At 43.5% G+C, this 11,816-nt stretch overlaps 1 protein-coding gene across 1 annotated transcript; it reads left to right on the top strand.

The window, feature by feature from the left end:
* The first annotated feature begins 239 nt into the window (after nt 1-239).
* LOC125311806 (opsin-5-like) lies at nt 240-11,486 on the top strand. Its single transcript, XM_048270142.1, has 6 exons — nt 240-524; nt 1,408-1,613; nt 7,005-7,104; nt 9,340-9,444; nt 10,014-10,237; nt 10,871-11,486. The coding sequence occupies exons 1-6, from the start codon at nt 356-358 to the stop codon at nt 11,348-11,350; spliced, it is 1,284 nt and encodes a 427-aa protein (XP_048126099.1). The 5' UTR covers nt 240-355; the 3' UTR covers nt 11,351-11,486.
* Nucleotides 11,487-11,816: the final 330 nt, after the last annotated feature.

Below are 11,816 nucleotides of genomic sequence, written 5' to 3'. Positions count from 1 at the left end.
TATATCTCAGCACTTTTGTCAGTCTAATTAAATATCACACATTTCTCACTTCACATCATTGCATACCTCATATATTCAAACTGTTTATTGTGTAGCATTTCAGTTTTGTTCTAAGCGTTCAAATCTACTCCATTGTCACCAAATGAGCACGCGGCACCCGGCTTTCCCTATCTCAGTGACTCCATCTGTTTCATCCGTAAGACAAAAATTGGATTAGAGCTGCTCACGTTGCCATTGGCCAGCCTGTGCCCTGGCACTCCAGAGTTTGCCGGTTCGAAGAAGTGCCCATGATCTTTCGCATGGGACACTATCATATTTCCACAGAAACTGGGTCAGTGGCATTATTTAGGCAGCTATGAATTCATTCATCACTCGCAAGGGCCCTGACTTTACCATGTCAGTGGAGATCCCAGTGAAGATCGTAAATATCCCCTGGAGGAACAACAACCTCACTACTGTGGAGACAGAGCCTCCTCTGTCAGAGCAGGCTGAGCTCTTCATTGGGGTGTACCTGATGGTCATAGGTATGTTTACTTTTCACTTCTCACAAACACATTTCTTGTGTGTGTCTTGTGTGTATATGTGCCTGTGGGTGTAGGTGTGTGTTTGCATGTTTGTGTGTGAATATAATGTGTGTGTGTGTGTTGTTTTTGTGTATGGATGATGTAATTATGGTTTTGATGATAACACAAGGTATAAATCTGTTATTGCTGCCAGGCTATTTACCACTGCTATAGTTGTAAAGTTGTAAGCTGGCATGCACCCATTAACCCCTTATCAAGTCCAATTACTCAGATGTAAGTACAAATAAGGACTGTATGGAAGCCAGGTAGCTAGACCACTGAATGTGCTATATAGATTAATTGACTTGACTTGACTCGACTTTAGCTGTCTGAATGTGGAGTATGAATATGTTTCATTATGTCGCACCTTTTAAATATCAATCATAGTTTTTCAAATAGTGATTTCAAACACTTGCTCTGCACCACTGACTAAGCACTATGTGCCCACTAATGTTACCAGTATATAGAGAACTACATAAAAATCACAAGGACAGCATGGACTTCCTATTATCACACACCGTCCACTGAGTGGTTGGCATGTAGATAATTGAAACAGGTTCAATGTCAGTCAGCTTTCCTGGTGAACTCAGTTGGGCACCAGACCAATAGACTGTGGCTGGCGTCCAGCTACACTTCCTCTTTGATGGCGAAGTCCTCCTGACGACAGCCTGCAATCAGAAATGTGGTTTCTAGACTATGATAGGAGTCCTTTTAGACACAAGGTGAATATCCTCACAGCACCAAAGCAGTCCTTTTGCCAGTAAAAATTATAACTGTTGCTTATGCACAATGTTTTTCTGATATCTTACTGTTGTTAAGCATAGTGTTTGTATATATTTTACAGGTTGCCTCTCCTGGTTGGGGAACTGTGTGGTTATATTTGTTTTATATAAGCAGAGGGCTTCCCTACAGCCAACAGACTATCTGACCTTCAACCTGGCAATATCTGATGCCTGCATTTCTGTGTTTGGATACTCCAGAGGAATCATAGAGATCTTCAATATCTTTCGGGATGATGGATTCATAATAAAATGGATTTGGACCTGCCAGGTATGATTTGAACTTGGTAAACAGCTGGGTAAACAGCTTTGCATTTGGCTGTTTGGTTTTAACTTCTCATACTGATTGAAGTGCATTATGAAGAAATGAATTGGGGACATAAAGACATTTAGTGCTTTAGAAGGTAAAACTATTTTCAGATACCTCAGGGTAATTTCAGATCTAACTATTTTGATTGCTTGAATTGGCTTGTTATGTGTCGATGGCCGACATGCAATTTAGCCAAAATTCACCTTCAATGGGTTGCAAAGTGCTTATTTTAATACTAGTTATTTATGGTATGAAAGCTTGGATTTGACCAGCATTTGGACGCAATTTCCTGCAAGGATAAATGGTTACAGTGGGACTAAACTGTAGTAGCTTCAGGACATTTGTTAATAAGAGCGCTCTTTTAATCAATACAATACCCCAGTGAATGGCAGGGGTTCCGTGAATTAAGTGATTATCAGTGCTTCCATGTGGGTAGGAGGTTAATCTGTAATAAGATTACGCCAGCGGGAGTTGGCGGCCGTTGGTGGGGTAGCACGGGGGAAACTGGTCTTTACTTCACTGGCTGCAAACGTGTGAACCTGGCCCAGAGCAGGGAGATAAACTTCACATTCAATTGGGTGGCAGGACGGTCATTTCTGAGGCTTTAGAAGCTGAAGCTGTTGTGGGATTATTTCAATACCAGTTAAATGTGTGAGGACTTTGGTGAAAAGTGCTCAAACTTGTCTAGAGGTCTGTGGCTGAAAGTACATAAAGACTGATGTACACATATTTACGTGGAGTAGCCTATGTGGAATGTCCCTTTAGGAACTATAAGAACGGAATGAAACCGGAGCTAGAGCTTTAACCTAAAAGCTTTCCATTTACATAAACAACAGCGCGTGGCCACATCTAGGGCTGAGCGTAAGAACTTAAGGATGCGGTGACATAGTTGGCACTTACCTCACGTTCCACTTGGAATTTGTAAAGCTCATTTTGTTTCGCTTGGGGCTAGTGTGAAGGGGAGCCCATGATATTGTTACAGTGTGAAAGGTGTGAGTGTGTGTATGTGTGTGTATGGAGGAGAGGCGTTGGAGAGGAAAAAAATATTGTAACAACAACAGGTTGGGTCCTTTCAATCATAGTTCTGAAGAGGTCCTCTGTATAAGTGGAAGCCGGTTTAGGGAGATAACGAGGCGAGGTGAACACATCTTTGTTCCAGACGGAGCACGTGTCATGAGCTCATCTCTCAGTCATGACAGCCTGTTCTGCAGAGGGAGGGAGGGAGGGAGTGAGCAAGCCCGAGGGAGGGAAAGATGGAGACTTTTGCCGATGTTTGACCTTAACACTCACCCACTTCGCCGGAGAGAATAGAGCAATGGAAGAACAGAAGGAGAATCGGGTGAGGAAAACGTACAAATAGAGAGGGAGGAAGAATGAGAGAGAGGGAGGGAAAGAGAATGAGAGAAAGAGATAAAGAAGGGTAGTAAGGAAAGTGTGTGGGAAAAGTGACAGAGGCCTGTAGGGGGAGGCGGAGCAGAAAGAGAGGTGACAGCAGTACAGAGAGATTAAAGGTTCTGTTGTGAAAGGTGGCAAAGTGAGGGAACTAAAATGAGAGGGAGAGAGAAAGAGAGAGAAATATGAAATGAAGTCGACGAGTGAAAGAGGTAGAGAGGTAAGGAGAGCGAGGGAGTGAGACAAGCATGTGAGAAGCATTAGCAGATTACTGCATCAGCGTGACGGGACACGAACAGGTACATGTTGGGGGCATGGGGGGTGAAGGGGAGGTGGTGGTTGGAGCGGTCTGCACAGTCCTGGAATTCCGTTCACGTCTTCATGGGCCCTGATTGGGCAGAAAGGACTGGAGCCCTGGGAACGTCGGGAGAGTAGTCATGGCCTCACAGAGGGTTCAGGCATGGCAAGAGTTTGAGGAGCGGGTTTCAGGGGTGATAGATGACCTGGGTGCCTACTGCACTCTGTCATGTAAATTGGGATAACCTCATTCCACTTCACTTCCTGAGATAGCTGCTCACTTGTGAAGAGATCTGGCTCTAATAGGTTCCGCATCAGGGCAGTATCCATTGCAATGTCAATGGTTACCAGGGGTGTGAGATCTCAAAAATGTTTTTACTGGACAGGGTTTGACCCTCTGCTCTAAATGAGGGTTCAGAACGAGAGTAAGGACCAGGGAAACTTGATGATAAATTATCCACATGTACTACGTACTCAGCAATGCTTCAGGAAGAATATACTGTGGGAAAATTGTTCCTAAAGTTGGAATTAATGGGAAACATAAACATAATGGAGAATAGTGTCAATGTACCTGAAAACTCACTGGCACCAGACCATTCTCAATTGAGAGTGGGTCTGGAAAAGGTTCATTGACGAACTTTCAGCAGGGGCGTAACTAGCAGTGAAATTAAACTTAAATCGGTGCTTTCAACTCTTCAGAAGTAGGGTATAACAATCTTGTAAACGAAGGTTTTAAATGCAGTTGTTCACTCAGTTCAAAAGAAATACACGTCCATGCCAGATTAGGGCTGATCTTGATCAGTGATCTTGGGCCTGATTAGTAACAACAATGAACAGTTCTACTTGGATCAGGTTGATGAGGTGGCACAGTGGTGTCAATCTAACAGCTTGACACTGAATATCAATAAAACCAAGGAAATGGTAGTGGATTACAGAAGGCAGCAGCAGAACTACAGTTACACCCCACTAATGATCAGCGGGCAACCTGTAGAGAGAGTCACGAGTTTTAAATACCTTGGTGTCCACATTACTGAAGATTTAACATGGACTGTTAACACTCAATATGTTCTGAAGAAGTCCAGACAACGACTCTACTTCCTTCGTCAGCTAAGGAAATTCAAAGTTTCTACATCCATCATGAAGGCCTTCTACACTTCAGCGGTTGAGAGTGTTCTAAGGTAGCATCATCACCTGGTATGGGAACTCCACAGTTAGAGATTGTAGTACTCTGCAGAGAGTAGTGCACTCAGCTGAACATACTATAAGAACTCAACTACCTGCTCTGCAAGATATCTATTCCAGAGGAGTACTCCTAAGAGCCCAAAAGATTCTGAAGGACTCTTCTCATCCTAACAATGGATTATTCCTACCGCTGAAATCAAGAAGACTCCTATGTAGTCACAAAGCCAGAGACTCAGGAGAAGTTTTTATCCCCAGGCCATCCGAACTCTGAACTCACACTATACTGACTTTGCACACATTCAATCCTCAGCACTCATGACCCCCCACACACACACACACCTACAACACTTTTAGCACTTTTACATCTCCCTATGCTACAGACCTTTTATTTATTTTCTTATTTCATCACATGTCAAAACACACACACACACACACACACACATATCTGACTTTCTCCAACTTTTGCACATCTCCATAGAACTTTTTATTTATTATTTTTGATTTCTCCTCCATCTACCCATGTCCTTGATTGCCTAGCCTTTCTGCCCCACCCCACCCCACCCCCATCCCCAACACACACACAAAAAACACACACACTTACATCATCACTGTCATCACCTCACATTCATACAGCACACTGCTTGCTACAGTAAGCCTCCTCTACATACTTGCTGCACACTGCCCACCCCTCCCTACATACACAGCACATTGTCTTCAGGATCTTCTCCAACACACATCCTCTACATACTTACAGCACACTGCCCCCAGCTACCCACACACACACTACACACACACACACACAGTCACTGCTCCACTCCCCTCCCGCCCACACACACATCTTCACTGTCATCACTCACATCCATCATACATACAGTACTCTGCTTGCAATAGTAAGTCCCTTTACCATACTTGCAGTACACTGCCCCCCCCCCCCCCTCCCCTACATACACAGCACATTATTTCATCAGGAAGCTTCTCCAACACACATCCCCAACATACTTACAGCACACTGCCCCAATTGCCAATACACAGCACATTGTCTCATGAGGAAGCTTCTCCAATACACATATTGCACACTGCCCTCTCCCCACATACACAGCACACTATCCCATCTCCCCTGTCATCCCCCCAACACACACCAAGACCCCTGGCAGTTGGGGTAGCCCCTTGAGCCGTGGATCTGCCCAAGGTTTCTTCCTTAAGGGAGTTTTTCCTTGCCCCTGTTGCTCTTGGGTGCTCCTTGTTGGTGCCCCCATTCCAATCCTCCCCCACTTTTCTTATGCAGCCCTTGCCACTTAATCTACTAAACCCCCATAAATGCACAAATAGGCCAGACATAATTTCACTGCATTTCTTACTTCCAGTAACTATATGCATGTGACAATAAACTTCCTTGTATCCTTGTATCCTTGATTAGCATTTGTATTTGCGTGCCCGTGTTTTCGGAATGTTGGAAATGGGTTTCAATGGCCTCTTGGCCAGATGGACCTGCAGAGCAAATCACAAATTTGCTGAAGGTTTGTATGGGGATTCCCAGGCTAGAAAACTAATTTATCAACAATGAAAATGTGTTGTGTTGCTCTCTTTCCTGCTTGACCTGTTGCAGATCTCTTTCCTGAGTCTTGGAATGTTGATACCAATAAACTGAATGAACATTCGGAAATAGTTTTAAGGACCCATATTCACATTTTGATCAACTTTTGACTTTAACTTTGGAGTTAACCATCCTAAATCTCTCTACCCATGCATACATCGTCTAAATGTCAGAGTCATTTCCATATGCTAACTTTGTTGTACCAGATGGAGTTTGTTTATATCTGCATTCTTCTTACACTGATGTAAAGCAATTACGTCCTAGCAAAGGGCTAGCACTTTGTATACAGAACGTAATTCTGACCAGAACTGTACCTTAATTAACACTTTCCTCTAGGATGTGTTATTAACCCCATCATTATCTACAGTAGAGTTGTACTGACTGAGCTTTTTAATTAAGAAGCTGTGCCACTGATGCATTTAAAAAAATAGGCCTATAGCCTCGGCACACCGGTTGAGAACCACTGGTATACAGAACTTAATTCTAAACAGAGCTGTACTTAAGTTAACACTTTCCTCTAGGACATGTTATTAACCCCATCATTACTGAGAGTTGTGTGAGACCCAGCGATGATGGACAAGAATGTAGCAGAGGGCCTAGTGAAAGCCTTGAGGGCCTGACTGAGATACTATCTGACACAGACAAAAGCAAACAACAATCAAGCTAACTAAATTAATGCCAAAGAGATCAAAGCACTCGGGCGGCCAGCTTTGTGTGACAGTAATCTAGCCCCAGGTGATAGACAGTCTGGAGCTGGCGGCACTGCACAGATGGCAGATGCAATTTGAGACTCAAACATCCTGCTGATCTTTGCGCTGTCTTTTTTCTCCTCCTCTCTTTTTCTCCTCTTCTCCACATCCTCCCCAATTCTTTCTTTCCTCCCTCAGGTGGATGGTTTCTTCACGCTGCTCTTTGGCCTTGCCAGCATCAACACCTTGACAGTCATCAGCGCCACCAGATACATCAAAGGCTGCCATCCCAACAGAGGTAGGTCTGATAGGTAACCAACTTCTGGTTCAGGCAATAGTCATCTCACGACTCGACTACTGCAACGCCCTCCTGACAGGTCTCCCAGCCTGCGCAGTGAAACCCCTTCAGATGACCCAGAACGTGGCGGCGCGCCTGGTCTACAACCAACCCAAAAGGGCACTTGTTACCCCGCTGCTCATCCAGCTACACTGGCTACCTATGGCGGCCCGCATCAAATTCAAGGCTCTAACACTTGCCTACAAAGTAGTCTCCGGTTCTGCTCCCTCTCCATTTTCAAAAAACTCCTGAAGACCCAGCTCTTTAGAGAACATCTCCTCTCATAGCACCACTTACAACAAGTCTTGCTGATCCTAGCACTTACCAGCCGTCTTGAACTGACACGTAACTGTTAAAAACAGCACTCACTGATGCACATATTATTACTGTACTCTACTGTTTTTAAATTGTCCTAAAATGGTTGAGAATTGCTTTAAAACTTAAACTGTTTACCATGTTGTTAGTCGCTTTGGTTAATAATGTGTCAGCCAAATGTAATGTAATGTAATGATAGGTGCACAATAACCAGACACATCGATTAAAATGATATGTTGAAGTAGCTCAAACAGTCCATGCATGAATACGCCTTGGAAATGATATCTCCATAGCAAATTTGATAATGAATGCAATTGCTTAAATAGGGTGTATCTTAAAGGAACACGCCACCCAATGTCAGTTAATATATGTTCTTACCTTAACTTTCACGAGTTGAGTCATACCTCTCCCGTGTCGGTACGTGCACTCAAATGCTCTGGTGCGCGGCGCGAATGTGTTAGCATGTTGCTATGCTAGCGGGCTCAGACGTAGCCATAGAGGGAGGAAGATAGAGGTAATCTAAAACATCCATGTTTTCCCTACTTAAATACAGTTGCACGAGTAGTTGATAAAAATGTGTAAGGTCACACAACATGAAACGTGGCGATTTTCCAAGCGAATAAACAGGAGAACTACAATGTGTGGCGCAATAGCACTTGGGAGTACTTCGACCTTGCATAGTAATATTAATTAACACCTAATTCCCTTTAATAGGCAGACGAAATACAGAGTTTGCATGTGTGCATGGCTGTGTGTAAGTGTGTGGGTTTGGGTTTCTTTCCACTACCTGTTGATTCCTGTCTGACTGCTGTTTACATTACACTGTTGCCATGGAAAAGTCTTACAGTAGTATTCATTCACTAATTAATTAGGCTTGATTAGAATGGAGGAGAAAGGCAGAGACATACTGCAATACAAACATTCAGTCACAAAAATGCATGGAATCATCAAACTGAAGGGCACAGGAGGCATGCTGAAGCAATATAGACATGATCTGCATTGAACTCATTTTATTTATGTTACTCTGACCTCAGTTAGATATTATATTATATTTCAATTGGGCCCATACACTTTTATTCACATCTTGCAAAGGTGACAAATCATGTATTGCGCGTCTGTGCTTCCCAAAATTGATTTTTCCTTCACCCAGAGCATAAACTTGCATGCGCTCTGTTAACAGAGGGCCTTTTCACTGATCACCACTTCCTGGCCCAGCCGAGAAAGAAGCCCATTGTTCGTAAAATGCCACAATTTGACATTCATAACTTCAACAAGAGAATGGCACACTTAAGGTTTCCCCTCATTTGTTTTGCACCACATTTGCACGGCGATAATGTTTACAGAGATATAAGCCTCAAGCAGGCGTGAAACCGCTTGGGCAATTTATACTCACACACCCAATTCAGTGGAGTAGCACCATGTCCAGTACAGTAGTCCTATTCAACTCGCAGAGCTGTGCAAAAAAGTGCACAATGTTTTCTCAAATATGATATGAAATAAAACTTATTGAGAGCATAAGGATATGACAACAAATGCAGTCCAGGCTAGGTTTAATTTGCTGACCCTGCTAAATTTATGGTTGCTGACCTTTTGTTTCCCTTGAATAACATTAGATTTGTATGTGAAACACTTCAAAGACATAACAGTGTTATGTAAGACTACTGAAGATTCCATGTAGGCCCCTATTCAGATGACTCATGTTGGGAAAATTCAATGCATCAACAACTATTTCACAATCAAACAAAACAAAAAAGTACATTTATCAGTCAACCATCCATTCTTACTGGCAGCACCTACCCAGACTAAGGCCTGAGTATCAGGATTAGGACTGAGGAAGTGAACCTGACCCAGGAGTTGCCTGTTTCTTTTCTGCCTTCACAGCATACTGTATAAGGACCAGCACCATACATGTCTCTCTGATGTGCATCTGGGCTGGAGCCTTCTTCTGGGCTATGGTGCCTCTCATTGGCTGGGGCAGCTACAAAGGTGGGAAAAGTCAAGCTTTTTTTTCCTTTGCCTTTGTTGCCTGACTTGTGACCAGTTATGGCAAACATGTATTTGTCAAACAAGGGCTTCTGCAGAAAAGAAAGAAAGATTATACCTGCTCACACTACATTCTCCATGAGGCCTGATGTCTACTGTATTTAAGTACACTCAATATAGTCTGAATTATTTCTATAAAGCTTACAAGCTAAAGCATAATTGACAAGACCAACAGTTCTAGGCAAACCAAAGATTTTGGGAATAATGAGATAAAGATAGGGAAGTGCCGCACACTCTGGCTCCATATGAAAAGGTGTATTAGGTAATGACATTTTGGCCTATAGGGCCTTCATCAGATCATACCTATAGACCCTATAGGCCGAAACATCATTACCTAATAAACCTTTTCATACAGTATGGAGCCAGAGTGTGCGGCACTTCCCTATATCATTGAACTTTTTACCAGTGGCCAGTACCCCATAAAAGAATCTTTGGTGTGTGTTATATGCACTTTTCATAAACCAAGGATTTTTGACATGAGGAACTCATCTCCTCTGAAATGTTCTCCCCAGACCATGGCTATGGCACTTGTGAGATTGACTGGAACAAGGCCAACTACTCCACCATCTACAAGTCTTACATCATCTCCATCCTCTTCTCCTGCTTCTTGGTGCCGGTGCTGATCATGCTCTTCTCCTACGTGTCCATTATCACTATGGTGAAGACCAGCAACACCATGACCGCCGATGGCTTCATCACCGAACACATCCGGAAGGTGGAGAGAGACGTCACCAGGGTGAGTTGAAGCCGCTGTCTGCCCTTTGTTGTAAGGGTAAAATAAATCCATCTTATTCGAGTCTTGAATCATCTTAACACAGCACAAGGGTTAGACGTGCCATGACATGTCCTCCAAATCCTTTCATGAGTCATTATGTCTATGTAAATATTCATTGTACCAAATCAACAGCTTTCAAAAATGTGGGTGTTTTTTTCCTCTTTATTTAACCAAGAAGTCATTGAGATGCACACAGCAGACACCAGACAGGAGTGGCAGAGTTGTCTTCCACGTGCAAACGAATAAAGTGAGGAGCCTCAAACAGAGCATTTAAGAAACAGACCGCACTAATCCAAGTGTTAAATGCAGACTGCCTGATTGCTTGTAAAATGGTCTCAAAATACTCATTTGGAATTTGAGTAAGGGTTATTATATGGCGACAACAATGAATGTCTCTGAGAAAATGGCTTTGGTGATTGTTGGTGTCTGCCCATACTGTACGTCAATGGGACATCTGGACATTTAAGTAAATCATTAAATTGACTTTAATGTCCTTTCCTTCACCATTGCCTCTATCAGGGATTCTGTATATTATAGTGTTATAAAATGTAATACCCTGTAAAGTAAATAATATCAAAATACTCTTTCTTTTAGGTCTCAATTGTCATTTGCACTGCCTTCATTATGGCCTGGACACCCTATGCCACAGTGTCTTTGTGGTCAGCCTGGGGCTACCATGTGCCAAACATCACTAGCATCCTCACCCGCATGTTTGCCAAGTCCGCCAGCTTCTACAACCCGCTCATCTACTTCGGCATGAGTGCCAAGTTCCGCAGGGACGTACGCGCCTTGCTGCCATGCACCCGCGAGAACAAGGACGTGGTGCGTCTGCGCAGCTTCAACAACCTCTGGCCCAAGGATGGCGCCGCCAATGCCATCCCCACCGCTACCGCAGGCCAATTCTACTACCACCAGGGGGAGACAAAGTATACTGTGGGGCAACTGCTGGACATTGAACTGCCCACAAGGTTCCTGGACCCCCAGCACACACCCCCACCTGTCAGCCGGGAGATAAACTGTGTACTCCCTCCTGCCACATTTGAAACTGCAGAGTATGAAATCGATCGACTCTAAGCACCAATGGGTTTCCCTGTTTAGTTTTTTTTCTGTGTTGTTTTTTTAAGAGGTGATACATTGCTTAATCTGTGTGTATTTATTTGGACTGTGCACTGTGTATAATATGGACTTGCTGCTGTCAATAAAATATCTCTCTGTTGTACTACAAGTAAGTGAAACTGCAACTTCTCTGCAGCCAAATGAAAGCCCTTCAAAAAAAAAAAAAGCCTGCTTCTACTCAGTCAAACCAGCAAATTACAAGAGCCACTGATCACTGATCCTCTGTTCAAATGGGCATCCTGTGTTGATGTCTCCATACTGGCTGGTTGTTTTATGAGTGTCTCTGAACAGGCATTCTGATCATATCTTCTGAGTTCCGAGCATTCTCTTCCAGTTGCGAGCATCAGAACACACCAGAGCACCCCACATAAACTGATCACCAGATCAACTAGTAGATTCAATCGGAAAACTATGAGCGCAGCAG

Source organism: Alosa alosa, chromosome 18 (genome assembly GCF_017589495.1).
Source record: "Alosa alosa isolate M-15738 ecotype Scorff River chromosome 18, AALO_Geno_1.1, whole genome shotgun sequence".
NCBI classification, from domain to species: Eukaryota; Metazoa; Chordata; class Actinopteri; order Clupeiformes; family Clupeidae; genus Alosa; species Alosa alosa.
Note: the sequence above shows the minus strand (reverse complement) of the source record. Positions and strands in the feature narration are given on the sequence as shown.